At 50.2% G+C, this 22,824-nt stretch overlaps 1 protein-coding gene across 2 annotated transcripts in view; it reads right to left on the bottom strand.

The window, feature by feature from the left end:
* The window catches only part of LOC116427259 (uncharacterized), a 165,871-nt gene extending 151,571 nt beyond the window's left edge, over window positions 1-14,300 (bottom strand). For both annotated transcript variants that reach the window (XM_031977394.2, XM_031977395.2), the window contains exon 1: window positions 12,622-14,300. In XM_031977394.2, the coding sequence (XP_031833254.1) occupies window positions 12,622-13,192 (571 nt within the window). In that variant the 5' untranslated portion in view covers window positions 13,193-14,300. The remainder of the gene's footprint in view (window positions 1-12,621) is intronic.
* Window positions 14,301-22,824: the final 8,524 nt, after the last annotated feature.

Below are 22,824 nucleotides of genomic sequence, written 5' to 3'. Positions count from 1 at the left end.
GAAACTGAACCGACAGGTAAAACTAAAATTAAACCCAAGTGAACAGCTTGAATGTAGAAAAACGCTGGCGATCGATAGTATCTTAAACAACAGAAAAACAGGAACAAAAAAACACGCGGCATTCTACATTCTCACCGAGTCCCCCGTCATCGACAGAGTTTCGTCTGTGAGTGGTCACGCGTGTTGTCTCGGTTCACCTCGCATTATCCTGCGCGTACCGGCGGAGCTCTCATTACTGGGGAGCGCATTTCCTTTTCCGATCAGCGCGCGAGAGAGCGAGCCGGCAAGGTCGGCCGTGCAGTTCTTCCCGCGCGCGAATGACTCGTCCCAGGCCGGCTTCGACGCATTCGTCATCGACGCGCGGGAGATCGTATCGATCCGAGTCGCGGGAGACAGGATAACGACGCGACTCATAATTTGCATGTCCCGACCGGTGCCACGGGTAACGAAGAGTTATGGACGGGGTAACCGGCCGAGTCCTTTCGTTGGAAAAACACTCGAGGCTGACGGAGATTGCGATCGGCCTGGCTGACGCGCGTTTGACAACGTCCGGCTCTCGATCCTCGGCCGGGGAACTTTAGATGAACTTGGAATCGCAACTTTAATGTCAGGGTAGCTTATATCCTTATTTCTCTCGATTTCACAGATAGTTTAGAACGATTAGACAGTCGCTTCCACGAAGATTGTAAAGATAATTATTATTGGCGAAGCTGATCATTTCTAAGGTATCACTCGGTCGGACGTTACAAAGGTAAAGTTCCTTCCGTGTGCTAATCAAAGTTACAACATCCGAAATTACCTATGGAAGTTCAGATGAATTAACGATGAAGACATCGGATTGAATGTAACGGATATGAATATTCTTCGGTTCACATCGATTGAAGGCAAATCCCGAAGTTCAGAAGCCTAAACTTTGTAATCAATGTAAATCCACGGGGAACAATAGAATCTATTACCTTATTGGAAAGTTATTAAGCCCGCGTTAATTGTTCCACGCGCAATTACCAAAGAGAACGTAAGACAAGAGTCACAGGAGTCCCGATGAATAAAAGACAAGCTTCCCAGCCTCCGCGTCCCGAGGATTAAAAGAGGGGGCCAGGTGTCCAGACGCGTGTACCAGGAGAGAAACGTGAAAACCCCTGGCACGTGGCCAGAAACCCTTCTGGCTGGATGTTTAAAGAAAGCCGCAGGAAAGTCGGTCGCGTGTCGCGTCGGGACGGTGATTTGTCGGCTTGTTTCCCTGTGTTGCGTCCCGGGGATCCCGTACACACCGGGAACGCACACTTCCACGTCACACGCGAAAAGGTGGCTGCTCCGGTCGCGTCAGGGCAAAAGGGTTGCTGAGGTATACCTGGTACCTAGCCGGTCAAAGAAACACATGGGAGGATCCAGCGGGAGAAACGGAGATAAAGGGACAGTGAGAAAGAGAGGGAGCGGTGAAAAAAGAAGAAAGAGGCGGGGAAAGAGGGAAGAGAGCCGCCACGTGACCCCTGCACGGTCCTCCATTCCTTATTGGAATCCTCCTGGCCCAACCTGACCTATCCAAGGTGAGATTTATCCGGCGGCTTTACCTGCCACCAGCTATATGGGTGCGCTGCTATACCTTCCTTACTGTCTGCGCCTACCTACCGGGAATCCCCGCATTCCCATTCTCATTCCCCATTCCCGTGAACCGGCCCCCGACGTCCACCCACCGCGGGTCACGTATACGGAGCCTTTTTTCGTGAGGATCCACCGTGTCCTATGTAACAGGTGAGATTTCTCTGGTGACAGGCTGATGGCCTTTAGGGCTGTCGTTATGGCGGACTTTTGTATTCTGCGGGGATTGTGCCTGGTAATTGTAAATTTCTTCGGTCGACTTGGGGGATAGACGCTGAGATCGCACCGGATCTGTAGCGTTCAGGTATTTAAATAGGGTATAAGGATTCTTTGTTTTCTGTTCTCTTCAGCTGAGTAGTTGGAAGTTCGAATGTAGATTAAGAGCAATTCTCTTTTCATCGTTAATGAAATAAAATCGAACGAAACTCTGTTCAGCGATATTGAATTCTGTTTTACAGCTCTTCGAATGATTAGTTCTTTCTAAGCTGACAGGATACAAAGTTCCATAGTCTAATCAGTTCTTCTTAAGCCGCAAAGATAGAATGTTCTACAACTCAATCATCAGCTCTTCCTAAACCACAAAGACGCGATCCGCTGGAGTTTAAGTAGCTTTCACCGCGTTACAAAAACACCAATTTTCATAATTCAATTATCAGTAGCCTATTTCTTAGGACGCCAGTCGACGGTACGCGAGATCCCCGAGAATCGGACGATCATACTCTATCCGTTGAAAGCAAAATGAAGGGCTACGCCCTTCGCTCGCGTGAGAAATACCGGGGCCGAGAAGTTGCCGGCAGTTTACTCCGTCGCTTGTCGCCGTTAATTTCGCATTGTTTCGGTTCCGCGGCACGTCCCACGGCGGGTTTCAATTTCCCGATGCAAATCGGCCACTGTTCGCCGACGATTTCCATAAAGCCCACCACCTACGAGTCACGTGCCCACGAGCTCGCCCGGAGAAACCGACATCCGTGTCCCCGCTCCGTAATAGACGGGATTCGGCGAGTTCGTAGCCCGGAGCATTTCGCAGACAGGTTACGAACGCGGCCTTAATTCGAACGGGCCGTAGTCGCAAGGCCTATAATCGGTAACCCGACGGACAATGCAAATCAGCGGTCACGATAGCCGGCCTGACGTAACGGGAGAAATGGCTGCCGGCTTCCGGGACCATCGCCGATTAGAATCCGATTAATCATCGACGTTAATCCGTTCCTTGTTCGCGTTCCCCTAACGCCACGCCGTTACAAATTATTTTCTTTTTATAATTGGCGAAGCTACTTTTTTCTAAAGCAACTCCCATTGGCGTTCGGAACGTACGGATCCTATAGGAGAAGCATTTGGAACGCAATTTCGATTCGAAAGTGTGATTTATGAATTAGTAAGTAGCTTGCCAGGCTTGAATATCATTACTTTCATTTTGATCTTTGATTGATGCTTCTGAGATTGTGAGGAAGTTTCTGAATAGACAGTAATGTGACTTAAGTTACAATTAAGTTATATTCGTTCGAACGTTGTTACCGAGAATGTGAGAAAGCGTTCGAATCGAAGACAGTCGACACAAATCTCCTTCGGCGACTTAGTAATTAATCATTTGACCGTTAAGCAATGTTACCGTATTATTATATCGACATTCCTGTTACTTACTATATTACCATCACTCTGTATTAACATCTACATTCTCCCTTTCACACTTGAATCGTTCGAATACAATGAAGAAAAGAAATTCGAAGGAAATCTACCTTATTCGTTGTCGTACGATGCAAATAGGTTAATTAGCGGAGCTTCGATGAACGGAGGAGCAACACGGGCGGATTGATTAGGAGCAAAAATCGACGATCGCGCGCAATAAATTCGCTCGGTGCATCGGTATCGCGATTGATTATCTCGTCTCGATTCGAGGGGAAAAAGGAGGCGAAGGAGAAAAGCGAGAACCGTTCGTCATTCCGAGAAAAGGCGAACGTCTGTTTGCTTTCGCAATCGCGATTCAATTACCCCGTGGAATTCGGCGATCGACCGACCGATCGAGGAGAGCCGTCGTGGCCGATCCGCGCGCGTTTCCACGGGGTTTCCACGATTTCCGAGCGCGGGCCATCCCCGGAAACGGCGGAGCGGGGCTCGGTACATTATTCATTCGAGTTTGCGTTAGCCTACGAAATTTACACGAACGTGAAACGCGTGTTAGTCGAGCCGGGACGGCGTCGTTTCCGGTCCCCGTCTTGTCCTTCTCCGTTCCACCGATCGCGCCCGTCCTCCTGCCTTTTTATCTCTCGCGGCCGAGCCAAGCCTTCATTTCTCAAGTGACGCGCGAGATTGCCGATCGATAAAAGACCGTTTCGCCTCGTCCCCCTACACCAACGCGAATCGCGAAAATAAATACTAAATAAATATTCAACTCGGATCGATCGGTGTCAACAAACGATGTATTTTTGCTTTTTTTTTTTAGGTGATCGATGATTCAGGCTGGATCGTGGTTCGTTTGAATGCAACTAGGCGTGGAGTATATATCGAAGGATGAAGGCGTACGAAGGACTCGAATCGTTTTAGACATTTGAAGGGGTAATTAATTGAGTGGATAGAGTTGATATGTCGACCGCTGCACGTTGATCAATAAATACGTGCAGTCGTGGACTAGATAGAAAGTTTTAAACGGCGAGCGAAAAATTGGAGATAGTGTAGCTGTAAAACTAGATAACGCGCTTGATTGATTAAGTTTTATTAAAGTGTTCTGGTTAAGCTGTTTTCGTTAGTCATCTAGCGGTTGGTTAATATCGCGCATGGACGTGGCGCTGATCAATTAAAGGCCGTAATAAATGTATATCCCCTGTTAGGATACATTGTTCTTTTTTACTTTCGGTTGTTAAGTAATGTTATTAGTACGCATTGCTTCCACGAAATAGTTGGGTATTTCTGTCAGTGATCGCGTTGGAGTCTGATGTAACGGAACGTTATTGTAAAACCGTGTCTTGCGTAGATTACATAAATATTTCCTTTTATTTCAATGCTGATTGGAACACGGTAGAATCGTCGAAGTATCTATGAAAACGTTTAAATTGGAAATTTCAAATTCAAACTTCAAACTTCAAACTTCAACACTGTCATATCCCAGTAGCCCAATATTCGAAGCACAAGAGAGACTCGAAGAATTGATTTACTCCAGCGTAATGAAATATTTCTGAAGCTGCTAACCGGATGATCCTCGAGCGACGAGGACACTCAGCGCCGTTGGCCACTCGATATTTTAAAGAATTGGACGTCGTTGCTGAGCGGTCATAACGTCGAAGCTGTTTCACGGCGTGGAACGGACGTCGGCGGGATGCCGACCGATGAAAATGTTAAGTCAACGAAAAGACGAGGGAGGGAAAAAGAAGTTCCGCAGGGAAGCGGTCGCTGGTCCGCCACTGGTGGAGGGACGGCTTCGGGGAATTGTCGTCGACACACGAAACTCGGCGGATCGCCGAAGATCATGGCCGGGACGAAAAAGGAGCCAGAACACGGAGCGAGCACTCTCACGAATCGGTTCGTGGCCGTCTAATTTTCCGCACGCGAGTAATCCGACGGCGAAGGAGATCCACGGGACCGCGTCTCTCTTACCGCTAACGAACGCGGATGCCCTCTTTCGCATAATTACACCCTCCGAAAAATAAACGACCGCTCCGCCGCGAGACCTAAATAAAATTCGACCGTCGGAATTCGCCGCGATAGCGATCGGCTCCCCGATCGAGACGGAAGCTTCGATAACGGGCTCGTTGAGGCGTAGATTAGGACGGTTTCCACCGGTGAACCACCGACGTTTCCGCGATTACGAGCCAGCGAAGCCTTGGAGAACCACTGACGGTTTACTTACCGATCAATGTTATCGTAATTAATCGGACGTGGCTGGATAGGTGTATAATTAACGGCCGGATCGATGATCGGCGTGTCTCGCGGCGGCCCCTGTTTTTGTTCGTGTACTATTGCCGCTAATTTAATAGAAAAACCGTTTTTCTCCGAGACATTGCGCGGAAACTTGGAAATATAATTAAAATTCATTAGAACGTTTATGTGCTTCACTCCTTTACTTCCGTATCGTTCAACTCTCGCGTGACATCTCGCATTTACGAAAACATCCATGATACCAGGAATATCTCCTCCAGTTTCTTATCACTCTCATCTAAACAGCCCTCTCGCATAACTAAAAGTACTAAAAGCGTCTAATCCTTTGCACTCCGCCACACGATCTGATACAGCAAAGTTATAAAGTTAAGCGTTCACCATTAAACTATGCCTACTGCATCAATCTACAATATTAAGATAAACCAGAGTTGTCCCCTAATTCACGCATCATTGCTACATAAACTACTCTCAAAAACTATCATCCTCCCCAGAGAATATCGAATACTCCCAGCGAGAAGGATTCGAGTGCAAAGGGTTAAGCAACGCGGCGTTACCAAATCTCCGAGAACCTTCGACTCTAGCTCGACGTCTCCCACGGATTGTTCACAACGCCAGTCCCATTATCCACACGTACGGCACACCGTCGAAAGTCACAATTAAAAAAAAACCGGCGCGTTCGAAGCGCGGAACGCGGAGAAGCCGAGAAGAGAAAACACGGGGCCGGCAGAAAAATCCTGGAGGCCGGATAAAACGAGAATGGAGGACTCGGTCACGTACGGGACATTGTCGGACGGAATCAATATGGAGAACGCCGGCGGAGAAAATTATTGTTATCACGGGGCGCGCGCGTTGCTATCCCGCGCGGAAACGTCGTCGCCGTCCACCGAGGGGCCCGACGGACGGGCCCGCGATAGAGATTGCCCGGGCATAGAATCTAATTATGTGATAAACATTGTTGCGCGGCTACACCTGCCCGTAAATAACATAGAATCAAACGCGTATCGCGTTACACCGTAATACACGGGACGGGGCACACGGAGGGGGAGAGGGGAGGGGAAACAGGTCCCTGGGCCCTGTTCGATCGGCCATCTCCGATACATAAGCCGCTTCCCCACCTTCCCTTGCGCGTGTTCCTTGCCAGGATTAATTATATTCTCCCATATTGAACGTTATATTAGCACGACGAAAAGAAGGCAGGCTCGTTCCTCGGCTAATTATACCGCTCGCCGTGGAATAATCCGCGTAACGTGACAACCGACGCGAGGCTGCGTTATTGGGTCGTGTAAGAAAAACGACATGTTTTTCATTGTGAAATTGCGAGTGGAACGGGGATGTCAGGTTTGTCGTGTATAATGGTTCAGCAGTGGAGGGTAAATGCTGGGAGAGTTGTGCGTACTGGGACAATCTAGGAAATTGAGGGAAAGGAGTGGTACCTTTGTAATTAGAATAGGGTCTATTTGGTTTTTACGGAGTGTGTTGCGTGTGAGAATGATCAGTACTTACTGGAAAATTCAGTGGATATTTTGTACGTTGTAGGTAGAATCGAGTATTTGTTTATAAAGTCCTTGGTAAAATGAATCGTTCTTTTTATGCAGACGAATCGTTCTTTGACATTTAGTGGCTGACAGTTTGGAGTGTTGAGTGGTTAGGTGTAGGTTAATTGGCGAGTAGCAAATTAGCATCGGAAATAAGATGATCAAGTAGAGTGAGTTCAGTGAAACAGGAAAAGGGGAAAAAAGGGAATCGATGATGCAAGGTGATCGAAGGAATTGGTTGAAGCGTGTTGCTAGGCTTACGGAGCGAGTGTTTGAACGGAGGAATCGGAATCCCGAGCGTTCCAGCGTTTCATTACGGAGTTTGATAGGGATAATGGCGTGTTTAGTGGATCTAGTACAACTGAGTGTTTACACTAACGTATAATAGGCCGTGGTGTGCGTGGAACTGAAATAAGAGAACGAATCGGGCAAATGAAGCATTGTGAAGTGGTTATTAAACTTAATCGCTAGATCAGAAAACAGTATCATTGTAAAAGAGTCGGAATAGGAGGCGAGGTCTTTTCCAATCGGTTTTCTTGAAAAGTCTACGATACTGTGCACGATCTTCTAATCTAAAATTGGAACTCCAATTAATCTCCGATGCGCGACGAAAAATCTGATCGAGCAGACTCGACAGCCTTATCGCCGGCACCAGCTCGCGCGTCGTGTTAAGTGACTATTGAAAAACCAGATCGAACCGTCGAATTTCTGAGTGATGTTCAAATCGGTTTCCACGATAGGAGATAACGAATCCGAAACGCAAGCGAAATCCGTCGTTCGACTGCAACATTGTCTCGCAATCATTGTGATTGAAAATTCTACAAAGAATAGTCCAAGGATCGCATTCCATTGTAATCCTAGAAGTAGAATCGAGGACTTTTGCCGGTGCCCGAAGGACTCGACGTGTCTCGCCGCGCGATGGAAGAGGAGCGAAAACAGAGGTGAACGGTAATCTGAATTTCAACGCGTCGCTCGCGGATGATAACAACGTGACAGGTAAATAACGCGGCGGAGCCGAGCCTGTGGTCGTTATATAAGGTCGCGGCGTACCTATTATCTGGAGCACTCCACGTTTTCACTCGAGAGAAGAAAAAACCGCGGGGACAACGAAAGAAACGGATTTTTCGTGGTATCGCGCGTAGCTCATCGAAAATAACCGGCGCGATCACGCGCGCGCTTACGTGGAATATTTATTCAAACAAGCCTTAGAAGGCAAGTACCTTATCGACAGATACGATATCGGGCAACGTTTTTTTCTCTCCGCGCGGCCGCTGACTACACGGTTGTTCTTATTTACCGTCGTATTTTTGAATATCGGTGCAATTATGTAGACAGGCTCGCGCGCGGGAACGACGGCTTCGAGAAACCGCCCGCTCGTCCGCCGATTAAGCCGAGATAATACGGAAATCAAAGATAATTTCTTTCGACTCGGTTTTCCTGGATCCGCCGATTATCGATACTCGACGGGGATTAATCGGCGAACGGTATCGTTTTATCGGGGACGAATAAATGCCTACATTTCGCGCCGTTCGGGATCGAACCAGTTCGCGATCGCCGTGTAAATTGGTCGTTATTGTCGTCGATATTTTCGAACGAGCTACGCGGCGAGAGGAAACACTGTTATCAGCGCGGCACCGCGTTCGCGCTGCAACGTTTCTGGAAACTAATAAAGATCCGTCTGTTTAGAATCAGATGACGCGAGGCCGGCCCGTATCGTTTTAATTGCGACCATTCTTATTTTCGCGGTATCGCGACGACACACGTTAACCCGCGATAATAAACACGCGTTCCGAGATAACTTCGACGCATCGGCCAGATACAAATACAATAATATTTAGTTTTTACGGGGCGATCGAGGATTTATCGCGGGCAAACGGTGCGGACGACGCTCGTCGCGATTTTTCCAGGCTGCTACCGGTTGTTCGTCGCCCGACGCGGTTGCGCGTGCACGTGCTCGGGGCACGCGCGATTCCAGTGAACCGAACTGATTCGCCGTTTGTAAAACTGCCTCTCTAATGGAATCGCAAAAAATCCCTGAAGAATTTTCCCCGATGCCAGCGTGCTAACAATTAAAGGAACGAAAAAGAGGATCCGAGAGATGGTACGGCGGACGAAACATTCGCCAGCTAATTAATTTAATTATAAGAAACCGTAATAGCCAGTGTAAAATATTTCTTCGGGCACTCCTTTTTCAACATTTGGTAGCGAACGACTAGAAATCGCCGGCCTCTTCCAGCGCCATCCGACTCCAGCTCCAATCAAGCTAATAATCAAACCCAGCATCGCCATTACCCGAAAAACTGTTAAACCCGGAATGGAGTATGACTCACGCCGGCAATAACGCGCAAATTATTGACACACTTTGATCGGCTCGGGGCGCAAAGATAGTACACGGAGATTCCCCCTCGATAAGCCGATCGCCGGTCGGCTCACGTCGCTCAATTAACGAATAAGCGAGCGAGCGAGCGAGCGAGCCAGCGAATCCGCGCGCGTTTCCACGGAATAATGTTTGTTATCGTCGCCGATAACAGCGGCGGAACACGTTCTGCTCTATGGAAAAGTGGGCGCGCGCGTCAGCCGATCGTTCGTGCCCGAGCAAAGGAGAATCCAGTGTTTTCTAGGCTGACGCGATTCCCCGTCGCTAAACGAATACCTGGATTGTCGTTACAGCGAGGCGATCGGACTGATCCAACGAAGAGTCGGGGCAGGGGATATGAAAATTCAGGAAAGAGGAAGGGCAGACGTATTTAGACATTTTAATTCCTGTTGGTACAGCAATCACTATTGTAGCAAGAGTAAAATATGCTCGTGTATCAACATGTAATCCTACAGTGAATATACGATGTGTTCAAACAATAAATTCTAAGAGAGCAATTCTATGTATGCCGAAGAATCTTCTGTGTTTATACTTTCCGCTAGTCTAAGGACAAGTCGGAGATTGTAGATCTATCAAGATTGTAGATTAAGACGATGATGTAATTGAAAATTGGAACATGGGGTATGGAAATCGACGAATGAGGGAAGAAACATTTTAGACGCCTATGCTAGGGAACCTATTTCTAAGTTCTTCGATAGAACAATGATAGAGCAATACGATTCAATAGATATGTAGAAGGATTCAACACTCAATCGTAGCAATCGAGTAGAAATAGGAACTATGAACATTTGAAGACATTAGAACAGCCCCAAAAGTATCTCTTAGAGACATTTAGCACACAGACAGCGATGAATAAATTCTGAAAAATCGGGATGTCTGGTCACCCTGCGTTAGACGGACTAATTCGTTCTCAAGCAGACAAGTGTCTTCAGCGGCCGCGGAGCGCGAGCGCGAATCTATCCGCGAGGAATTCCGTTATCGCGGCGTGGAATCGTTCCGAAGGGAGCGAGGCGAGACGAGACGGAAAAGGGAATTGGCCTTCCCGTCGTAAAACGCGCGCGTATTTGCGTATGGAAGCGAGCAGCGTTATACTCGTAGCGGAGTGCGGAGAGAACGCTCGTTTCAGGTAGAAACGCCTTACATCGCGGATGAGGCTCGGGGTTGCACGCGCGCTCACAATGGAACGAATGCACAATGCGACCATTTCCCCGGGCAACAAAGGCCACGGCGAGATTGCGCGGGGGTGGCGATCGGCTGCGGGCATTGACAGCTGACGGATCGGGCCACGGTTTTCCCCCAAAATCATGCACGACACCCGCGGACGTCGTTTCGTGTTTCCGTGAGGACAAATAGCAGGAGCATGACGCACCGTTCGTTTGTCTTGTCCGCGAGCTCCGGTTTCGTCGGTGAACCGAGTCGACGGTAAATGGACGGGACTGGTTAACCCCTTGCGCACTTTGTTTGGTTTCCGTTTGTCTTTGGAAAATGTGGGAGAGTTGGTTTGTTATTGGTTTATCGGAGGGATGATTTAGTCGCTCGAACGTCGCGGTAACGATTGAGGACTTTTGGATGAAGCTAATGTGTCAGTATCGAGGCTAACCTGATAGTGGATCTCATTGTGTTTTGTGATCTGCGGAATGTTTCTATTGTAATGTTTGTTACAGTTTAGATGAAAGATTCGGTGTTGCATTGTAACGCGTAGTCGGGAGATATTGAAGGTAGTTTTTAATATTTAGTGTACTGTTTCAGTAATGTTATATTCGTTTTTGTTCAGTGTAGTTTGATTAATGAACTTCGTGAAGTTAACTTGTATTTTGTTCTTTCCTTGAGTTGTGTTGCTGGATTTAGTATACGTAAATTGTGTGATAATCATGAAGAAAATGGAGTAGTTGGAGGATGTAGTATTTGGTGTTGTTCGAATATGTTTGTTTATGCGAGATCACAGCGGGATATGTTAATGCACACTTTTCGTATAATATTCCAAAGATAACGAGCTAATGGGGCCGCGTAATAACAACAATATTCGTCGGTAAGTCTTTAACGGGCTTTTTCGATCCCCGCGATTAACATATTTGTTGCGGCGTGGAATTCAAGTGCTCCGCGTAGCCGCGACACAACTGCCAGTCAATTATATCGTAATTCCAATTATTTTTCAGTATTGCAAGGCATTGTGCAACCCGACCTATAATATAGTATATAAATCACGGAATTGTATATAGAAACAATTAAGTCACATTTGCCGGCGCGTTGTGTCGGAGAGAACGAGTGACATTTGGCGTCGAATATTGAAAGTTCGTTTTTGCCCGCGGTTAATATGCTTATTGATGAGGCGACAGAGTGATCCGACAGTGCCGCGATCGGAAGGGATTAATTAGTGGAAACGAGATTGCGAGGTTGCGTCACAAGTATTCAGAAAAGCGATGATGTCAGAGACGACAGGAACGCGCGCGGGCACCTGAGCGTCAGGATTGATAATAAAACGGAAACGAAAATGCTGCGAGCATTATAATATCGTAATCGGAAGAGCTCCGAAAGCGAGAGTCACGTAGAGAAGAGGTCCGAGAAGGAACGGCGATATCGACCAACGTGACTCACGTTCGCGAAGTTTGCAATAAAATACGACGATGTACAAACGATATCCTATCGCGGACAAGAATGGCTACTCCAAAAGAATTAAACGTCCGATCAAATAGTAATTAAATAATCGAGCGTAGCGCGCAGTACGAGCAAGTAAAAATTACTGATAACATTAATGCCGAACCCATTTCCCGGCAATTAAACAATCGATACGGAAAATTAGAACATCTTAGTCATCGATTACCTTATCGCCCAGATAAGCCCATTCAAACAGACAATCTTTCAATTCCTCCGAATTGAGAAAGCACCGGAGATAAAGAAGGAAACACGGGCTGCATCGCGTTCGGCCGCAACGCACGATTCGGCTGGAGAACTGGCTTCGCGCGTCGGTCTTATCCTAAATCCGCTCGCGCGATCTCTCAATCGTTCCGACATCCACGCGAAACGAATCCCGAAGCAGCTCGCGAACAAACGAACGGAACACCGCTTCGAATTCCGACCTGGCTAATTACGGCTCCGCCTGATTACCTCTTGATCCGTGTATACGATTGTACAATACGTTGCGTCATCCGCGGTTATCAACGCGACGTGATGCGACGCGTTCAGCTTCCACGAAAAACCGGCGAACAGCACGTCGAACGAAACTCGGTGTCGAAGACTCACCGTTTTCAGCGCCGCGAAGTGGCCCGGTAGGGCTGCCGCCAGTGGAAACACCTTCGTCCTCGCTGCTGCTGCTGCTACCCTCGCTAGGGCTGTAGCTTCGCCTGCTGCCTGTCCCGCGGACGATCTTCTGTCCACCGACGGTCGTCCCGTTGTTGTTGTCGTGCATCCTACCCTGGAGCCTTTCGTGGATGGTCCTCGCCCTGGAGTGCACCCTTTGCTGTTGCATCGAGCCAACGGAGAAATCTAACGGCTGGTCGATCTCCGACTGAATCTGCTGCCTCTGGCACACCAGGCCGGTCTGCTGCGTCTGGCCGACCTGTCCGATCGGGGACACTTGCTGTGGCTGCTCCTGGTGCACGCCGCCACCAGGAGTGCTCCACCACTGGTGTCCACCTTGGATCGATCTCCACGCTTCGATCGTGTTGTTGTTCGTCGGGCTGGTTTGCTTCTGTTTCTGCTGTTGCTGTTGCTGCTGCATTTGCTGCTGAGTCTGTTGCTGCTGCTGCTGTGCCATCGCAACCTCCACCAAGTTGTTGTTCTCCAGCAGATGCATGCTGGGGGTCTGGGTCATCGACGACGGCAACGCGAAAAGGGAGGCGCCCACCGACGGTGGGCTAGGCTCCTGACGTTGTCGATGGCTGGAATGATGCTGTTGCTGCCGGTGCTGTTGCTGCTGTTGCTGCTGGTGATGGGAGCTCGAGGGTACCACAACCGGAGGCGGAATCTGCCGGACGGTACGCGTGGCCTCGGCGACCCACCGGCGCACCGCCTCGCTGTCGAGACCCGCCAGCCCTGCGGACTTTGCTTTAGACTGACCTCCGGGCGATGATAAACCCTTGTCGGGTATCAGGCCGGGCAGCGCGAGGACCCCGGTGCCCGCCACCGCGACCCTGGGTCCCGAGACGCCCCCGTAAGCAGCCAACGCCGCGAGATCCAACGTGTCCGCCTGCCGCGTCCCTTCGACAGAGAACCTTCCTCGGCGTTGCCCTCCGTTGCTCGCGGACAGCGAGATCCTCTTCTCGTTCGGCTGTGAACGGAGCAGCCTCGGTCAACAGGCGATCAACGAACAGTCCCCCGCGAAGGTCTCTGTTTGCCGATGATCCTGCGTTGACGTCCCTTATCCCGCGAGAACACAGTATACTCATCAAACACTACACACTACAAGCACAGAATTGTCCGGCACCGAGCGTGCACTCCCAAAGTTCCACCGGTCCTATCGTCTCACTATCCGTTGCCCCACGGCACTCGACGCGCGCGCGGTGTGTACAGTTATCGGGAAGAACACCAAAGTCCCTCGGCCCTCGTTCCCGTCGCGCTACACCTGTCACCGGGGACACGTGCCGGGCAGCGTACCATCGACGAACTCCGCACTCGCGCGACTCTATCCGTTCACCGGCGCGGCCCCGCGTCAGTGTCTGTCACCTGTCGCGGCTCGCGTCAGCCGTCGATGAACCCGCGGACGTCGGGGATGCGTCTCGCGCCGGCCACCATGTCAGGATCCGCCGCGGGGTGGCTTTCGGGATACTGAAGGAACCGGCACTGCGTGGTGGTTGTGGTGGTGGTGGTGGTAGTGGTGGCGGTGGTCCGGGTCGCGCGTGGTCTCACTGTTTTCACGGGTGCTGCGGCGGCTCGGTTATCAAACACTCTCTGTGCTCGGGCGAACGGTACGCGCGGACGGACGGACGACTCGGCGGCGCACGTGCGGCGGCTCCGTTCCGTTCCTCGCGATTGGGGGTGACAACAGGAGAGAGAGACAGAGGGGTGTGCGTGCGGCGGTGGTGACGGCGGCGTCTACCCCCTCGCGGACGAGCAACCCGGAGAGCGGATACCGAGGCGGGAGAAGGTGGAAAGAGAGAGAGAGTGAGTGAGAGAGCAAGAGAGAGAGAGAAAGAGAGAGAGAGAGAGAGAAAGAGAAAGAAAGAGAGAGAGAGCGAGGCGAGGCGGGTTACTCGGGTTGTTATCGCAGGCACACGGGCGTCCGCGACGAGCTACGACGGTGGCAGCTACGGCTGCGACGGCTAGTACGGCGGTCAGATGCTGTCGCGTGCATGTGTGCAGCTACACTAGAGGGCCCACGTACGCCCGGTCGGCCGCCTACCGGCCACGGAGAACGCGGACGCGTACGCGGACCCTGCTCCGCTCGAGTGGGGGAGTCCGCCGAAGCTAGACGGAGACCGCCTGATCGGTAAGAGGGCCTTAAGCGCCGCCAGTGCGACGAGGACGGCCGAACGGGAACGGAAAGCGGCGGACGAACGCCTGGACGGCGCCGCTGGTGGGGAATCGAGCGGCGTCGGTGGGGAACCGAGCCTCCAATCGCGGTGGGACGCGGATCGCGCGCGGCTCCGCCCGGCGAGGAAAGGCGAGCTCTTCGCTCGCGAGACCGCGAACGCGCCTTTTTACCTCGCGTGTACCGGCCGCTGCAACGACGACGAGGTACCCGTTCGGCGAGCCAGGGAAGGTAAGCTTGCATTTGCATATGCGGGGCCACCGGCCAATCGCGCGGACCCGTGTCCCTCCAGACGCGTCCTGGCGAGGAGGACTCTGGTTTTGGGGAGAGACCGCTGTGCGTAGGTTGGCTTGCCGCTGATGATGGAAAATGTTTGTTGAAGACGGTTCGGGAGGGATCGCCGGTAGACTCGGGATGGTGGCAGGGTGGTTTGTTTGATTTTAGGAAGAGGTGTTTCAGATGTTTCGGTATGATGGTGTTGATTGGAGATTGGAGAATGTTTGAGATGAAAGTGGTGGAGGAGGTTGATTAGGGAGGAGCTTCGGGGGTGAGACACTTGGGGGTATGTTTTGGAGTAACGTTTATGTTGGACGAGGTCTAGTATGAAGATTTTGTTGTGAGAAGTAGAGGATGAATTTTGAAGTATGCAAAGAAGGTGTGTCAGATGAGGCAGACTATGAGCGATTGCTCAATGCTGCTTTTCGAGCAGGTCAGACGTATCTGACCTGAATGAAGTAATTGTGTACCTGTCTACGACGAATTCGAATAATTCTCCGTTACGCATGAGCGATCCCTTCCATCTAACGCGAGCAAGTTGAACGGTTCCGTCGGTGCTCGAGATCTGCCCGTTACGCGTAGGATTCGTGGCGCACGAAAATAGTCGTCGGAAACCGTCCATTTACGGATCGGTATGGTACCGTCGATCCTCGAAGATCGATATATACCTGGCCCGATAGCCTACGGTCCGATGAATCTCTCCGTCCGAACAGCAGGTGGGTACTTTTGCAGGTTAAAACCGCTCTCGGGTGAACGATCCGCCGAACAATGGACTCGTTGTGAATACGATCCGGCCGGTATTGGCGAATTCATTCAAACCGGATCAATGACGATAATCAGAATTTTTTTCTGGCCCGCCATCCCCTAACGATCTCGTAACACCGAGAATAGGAAGGATGATCCAGCAGCCGAGATCGCGAGACGATGCAATTTACCGATCCTTCCCGTGGAAGTTCGCGGAACGGACGAACGTCTATAGAAACGGGAGCGCCGCGGAAGAGCAAGGGTATTCGGTAATCTATTTCGGACGCCATTCCTTCGAAAACACCCCCACCGCGGGGCTCTCATGAAATATAAAAATATTCCGGGGATATCCCGTTCGGGTCGCCATTTCTCGAGAATCGCGTCTCACCTATCATATTTCCATACACTCGGACACCGGGCCGGGGCCACCACTCCCAGCATTTGAATGCGGCATGCGCAGTGCCGGTGCAAAAAAATGAGGCGCTTTAAACTGGGCCTTTATTGGTCGTAGGAGCCGCGCAGCATCCCCACCTCGCGCGAGCTTTCACCCTCGCGTACACAAGCATCCCTGCCATTCTTCCTCTTTTTATCGCGCTATCATATTTCCATACAGCCACCGGCCACCACCACTGCCACGGCCGCCCACCCCCGATACCGTTCGCCCCTCCAACGCCGACGCGTTCTCTGCCCCCGCCACCGCCACTCGATACCAGGCTCGAGCAGATTTGAATCCGGCATGCGCAGTTCCGCGCGCAAAAAGGGCGCTTTAAAGAGGTTCTTATTGGCCATGGGAACACCACCCCCACTCCTTATCGCGTGTACCGGCTACCTAACCTTGCCGAACGGGGCACCCTTCCCTCTTATCGCGCTCCAACCCCTCTCCCGCCCTTGCTTCGTCTCGCTCCCGCGATCTTACCATTCTTCTTCTCCTCTCTGTCTTACTTTTCCTCCCTTTTTCTCTGTTCCTCCCTTTCGAGTCTCCTCCGACGACCCCACCAGACGTCGCGCGACTCCCACGTCAGACTAGAAACGCGGGCATCCCCTAACCGACCCCCTCTTTTCGCGTTCGTCTCTCTCCGTCTGGATCGCGGGCGAAGCGGCTGGCGTGCAAGGGGCGCGACGAGGACACGCAGCGTTCGGCGGATGAAGACGAGAGCGGGACGTGCCGCGCGGGGAGATGGAGCGGAGAGAGAGCCGGTATTGATTTTAATGACGCCCCTACCGACGCGAATTCACGAACAGGCGCGAATAATATCTACGCGCTCTGATTCCGGGACTTCGGGCTCGGACGGTTTATGGGCACGCGTGAAGCCGCGCCGTGGATTCGCGTTCGATCTAGCTGGACGTTCGCATCGATCGACGGTGATGCGAATGTTTAATCGGAGTATTGCGATGTCTTGGCGGATTGAATATTCAGTAGAGCATCGAATGCATAAGACGTTTTTTCTGGATGTTCACGTTAGAACGATTCGTTAGGTGTTCTGAGGATCGGAAACTTGAGAACTTTGCTTGGTGGATATAAAAAGTGACGATTTCTAATAAAGCGTTAAGTGAAAGGAATTGCATCACTGTCTGTTAGAAGTGACAAGGTTGAATGTTTAGTACATTTAGTATCTTCTTATTAAAGAGAAGATTCTAATTGGAGGATTGTAGTACAGGGTAACCAACCGCTAAAACCGTCAAATTAACGCAGGTTATTATCTGTGAATCCATCATCATACATAATGCCTGACAAAACGCCGCCACCTACCGAGGGGAACCCGATCGCCGTCCACCCCGATATTCAAATACAATGTTCCGTCACAGGTGCATAGAAGGGTTGGTGAAAAAAGTCAGCCGGTATTTATGTGCGGCGCGCGTGCCAGAGGGTTTAAGGCACTTGCCGAAAATCGAGAGGCTCGTCGGGGCCCACTCGAAGGGTTGCTCGAGCCCTATATACATAACCAAGACCCTAATCTGAATAAAGCGAACCCTTTCACCCGGGACCCTTTTTGCTCTCTCCTTTTTTATTCATCGCGTGCAGGTATTTGCATGACCCGAGAGCTCGGTGTTGCAGGTGGCCGTTCGTTCCCCTTTTTTCTTCATTCACGGTTGAATGGGGGAAGCGAACCTGTACGAGCGAAAGGGTAACAGCGCGTATGGAAATACGGGTGGCGTGATAGCTCGCCATTTGCTCCCTCCGCGGGTCCGTTGATAGATCCTTAACGCGGTGTATCGTCGTGTGTTGATTCAGCAGAAAGGCGCAGCTGAGTGTGAACGGCCGCTGCTACAGGTGAAATCATTTCTGCGCCGTTTAATCCAACCTCACGTGCCTCGCAGCCGATAATTTGCGCTCGTAAAATTATGCGTTCACTTCTTTGTAGTTAATATTTCCACGTACGCGGCGCGACGTTCCGCGAAACTGTAACGCGCGAACCCCTTTGACCTTCCATGAATTAACCCTCATGAATTTTTCATCGTTTTCATTTTCCTTCGCGCGCGAGCACCTCTCCTTCGTCCCTCTCTACGCCGTTCGTTCCGGTTTTCGGTTCGCGCGCCGGTTTCGTACCAAGACACCCGATATAGAGAGGGAACGACGACTCGCCGCCCCTCGTGACCCCGTGACCCTCTCACAAAACCCGACGACCTGTCTATACGCTGGTACACGTGAATTGCAGGCTACCATTCGGCCACCTGCGGCTCCTGACATCTCAAGCAGCGTCGGTAGTGACCGACCGAACACCTCTCTTTGCACGCGTGAACACACTCTTTGACAAAGGTGCATTATCCCTCGCCCTCGGCTTCCCGGAGAACCTGTTTGCAAGCGCGCCGCGTATAACCGCGACCACGCTTTATATTCCCTCCTCCCCCCCGCGCCGACCAGTCACAACATCGTCGACGATCGCGGCAGAGAAATAATCGCGCGGAATGACTTCCAATCGCGAAATCTAATTTGCGTTGTTTACGATAATATTCGAACTTCCACTTGGACGACAACGTCGATGGGACTGTGGGGAACTAGTTCCAAGTGGCTGATTGAACAATTCTAAATTTCACTGAATTTCACATCTAAACATTTACTAAAGTAAGATTCAGTACCACTATAAGCAACTAACTCTATAAACATTCCACAATTTAAATGAGGTCGAACTATCTCACTCGGAATTACCCTAAGTGTCCGTTATCAAGTTTCAAACACCAATTCTCTAACCGTGTCACTCGTTCATCGATCCAGGGGAAACATTCATTGTCGGAAGCATTGAAACGCACCCCTGAGCGGTGAAATTCGAACGAACCCGGTCGATTCAATCGTGCCTTCTTCGTCCGAGGCTGTTACCGTTACGGCGATTTCGATTTTCGAGGAAAAAAAGAGCGGAGTGGAGCGACTCACGAGATTCCTCCGGGGCGAGAAAGCCTGCGAAAATCGCTTCGCCCCCCGTGAGGAGGTATTTTCGGGTCCTCGGGCGGCCTGCCACCCTCCGGGAATAATAAAGGCCTCCCATTACGCGCGAAATTAGAGGTTTTGATTCTATAGAGCGCGCGCGCGAGGAAAGTTTATTTCTATCCGGGAACGTTTTAACCACCACTCGTCCCGATACTCGTCGGCGGGTCTCCGGGGGCCAGGTGCGCCGAAACATTATTTTCCTTCGATGATTTGTTGGGACGTGAAAACTGGGCCAACCTCGATAGGGTTTCCGGGGAACTTGTAAATCAAATCTTTTTTTAAAACCCCTGGGACCGCCGCGATACACGGTTCACGTGTATGGTTCAATGTATGGGACCTGGTCTTGCAACCAATAAACACTCAGGGTATTGTTTTCCAGAGGCACAATGAAGGGGATGATGTATAATATTGTTTTATGAAATGAAAATGATACTGTTAAGAAAACTTGAATGTAGAAATGTGGAGCTGTTTGCATTCACTTGTGAGATGTGTTTTTATATTTGAATCTTTGTGAATGTAGTTACAGTTTTGTAGATTGGCAGTTGAGTCGATTGAAGCAGGGAGTATAATATAAATATTTCGTGTGATCAACGAGATTTCCGTGTACACACGAAACATTTTCAAAAGAAAACGCGACCCCTCTTGAACCTTCCCCGGACTATCAGCAACAATGCCACTTATACCGCACCTAAAATTATATAGTTCCCGCTATATCGCACTCTTGGCGGACAGCTAGCACCAAGAAAAAACTGAAACGCTGAAGAAGGTCCTCAAGAATCGTAAAAACTTGCTCGAATCAGCGTGCCTCGCGTCAACTACGCGAACCGTTCCTCTCCGCACGCCGGTGCACGATTTCTTTTTTTTAACAGAACAATTTCCTCGTGGAATAGAATTTTTTCTCGTTCCCGGCGGTATTTTTTCCCACCTCCCCCTCCCTTCCTTTCCGAATTCCTCGCCCACTTGCGGAAACTCGAGACGCATTCGTCGGCGATTGTTCCCCCCACTTTTTCGCGCGGAAAAGTTCTTAAGAGCCGAGGTGAACTTTACTGGCCCGCTATTTTCACCGAAAGAGAGCTTGCTTTTTTCTCCCTCCGCCTCCCTCTCTAATTCAGGTCGAACGGTTCGCAACGCTGGCATAACGTTCGACGGAACGGTAATTTAAAAAAAAAAGAAGAAAAAAGGACGAAGCGGAGAAGGAAGAAAAGAAAAGCAAGAAAAACAGACGGAGAAGTGGATAGCGGAGAAAAAATAGACAAAGCGCGCGGAAATACAACATCGAGTATATTTTACTGTTCCCCGAGTCCAGCGTTCGAACCCCCGTTTCACTGTTTACGGTACCTTCATTTATGGCGCACCGAAATGGTGGCCCGAGCCCCGTTCAGGTAGCGCTGCATCGATCCCCGCGTATCACTTATTAGCTCACTAATTGCTTTACAGCTAGACGCCTACGGAAAGCCGGGCGCAACGCTCGCGTCGTTTTTTCTACGGCTTTTTACGACGCGTATATATCTCTCCGCCCCGGGAAAACTTCCACGATTCCGGCTTTTTTAGCTCTCGTCTCGAGTCTCCCCCGCAACACACCGTTGGACCTTTATAAAATCATCGTGGATTATTGACCACTGTTCGGCTGGGAAGGGAAGGAACCATCCGAATAACGGGTCCATAAACCAGTGGGACGTTCTGGAAACTTATTCCCCGGTTTCCCGGGCGCTGCCGGTTTCCGAAAGGAATATTCATCGGGCAATTAGGATAAATTAGTTACGCAAATCGGCCGAGGGACCGCCGACGCGTTGAAAGAAACGCCGCGGCGGACGGTTCTCAAAGCGTATTTTCGTGAAGTCACTCGGAGAGATGCAGAAGAAAGTCTTCTAAATGCAGGAGGGCGGTTTTTCGAGAAGCGATTAATTCGGGCCGGCGTGAAATCGAAAGCTCGTGCTGTTCCTTGTGCAACGCGCGGCCCGGGATCGCTGCGGATTTTCGGTGTAATAATGAGGTTTCGGTTTTTCCGAGGCGGAGGATCAAAGGAAGCCGACCCGTTGCCTTCTCCCTATCGTGTTTCGCAATTTCCAGGCCTCTCCCAGACACCTCTGACTTCCATTTTCCGGACGTTTCCCCATTCTCGTTCCGACCCGGGCCGGACCACCCCTTCCACCGCATCGGAGGAACGCTCATCTCGAGGCTTGCGACGCGCAGAGGGACGATAAACAAAGTCGTTGCCGCGATTACGGAATGCGTCGGTTTGATCTGCTTCATTGGCGTGCTGGACACTTACACTGGGATTTCTTGAAGGTTGTTTGAGAATGTTCGTTCCATTTTTCTTGGAGAACAGGGTGTGTTCTGTGTATGTTGTTAGCGTAGGGCATGCATTTTCATAAGGTACAATCGATTTGATTAGGAGCGACGAGTCGCGCGAAGGCCACCACGGCCGTTCGCTTGCAAAAAAATTAGAGCGTTAGGTTTCTAGCAGCGGGTCTATAGTCCAAGAAACATCAAACGATAGGTGAGCGACCTAGAGAGCGAGCGAAAAAAGCCACCTATAGCAAAGGAATCAGTAGGCGACTGACGCGAGGAGTCAAAGGCGCAGAGACATGACATGGTCGAGTGTCTTTGAATAAAGAGTGAAATTCTGAATACTATAATTAGAATTATAGTAGCGTCAAGAAGCAGACATTCCAATGAACGTCATTTCATTCCCAGGAATTTAGTTGTCAATAAGGAACAAGAAGACCTTCCGCAATTATTAGCAATCAATTTCGAAACGTGCGTAGCACGCGCACGGGTATAGGAAGAAATCTCGCGTGGTGCATACGAGCGCTTTCCGCGTCACTGGAAGGCGGAGCGGCTCGGTTTCGCGGAAGTTTTGAATTAAAAGAAACGGAACTCTCAATTCCCGTCGGAGCGGCGGACTCGCGGGATCGCGGCACGCGTGACAGAGCGCGCGAGCATGCCTGGTAATTTTCCCGGCATTACGCATGTGAGGGAGCGTAACGTACGATTATAAAATAAGCGGTTCCTTTTGTGGTAATTAGCGGATCAAGGCCAGCCACCGAGCGAATTCGGGGGAATGACGTTACGCGGCTGCACCTACGAGTCGTGTTCCTTTCGCTGGCACGATTCGAATGTTCTGTTGCCGAAGAAGATTATCTCTTTAATTTCTTAACTGTGGTGCCATTTTTTAACGCGTTAAGCGGCAGAAGAAAATTCTGAAAATAAATTGTGCTGCTAGAAAAACTTGTCAATTCTAATACGGAATCAGTAATTATATCTTCTCTTTATTCATTTTTCCGGAATTTGTTTATCTAGCGATCTTTAGGATCTCCAGTGTCTACATTGTATACGACTGATTGATGATGATATTCGACAGAGTATCCCCAGCTGTTGTAAGATTGAATGAAATTATGAAGAAGTAACAGCAGTTTCTGTTTGAAAACTCCATAAGACACGTAATTAAACGAAAGATAACGATTCCTTCGCGACGAGCGTGCTCGTCATTCATAGCTAAGAGGTTAAAAGTTTCGCCGACTGGTAACGA

The sequence above is a fragment of the Nomia melanderi genome, chromosome 9, assembly GCF_051020985.1.
Source record: "Nomia melanderi isolate GNS246 chromosome 9, iyNomMela1, whole genome shotgun sequence".
In the NCBI taxonomy this organism is placed as follows: Eukaryota; Metazoa; Arthropoda; class Insecta; order Hymenoptera; family Halictidae; genus Nomia; species Nomia melanderi.
Note: the sequence above shows the minus strand (reverse complement) of the source record. Positions and strands in the feature narration are given on the sequence as shown.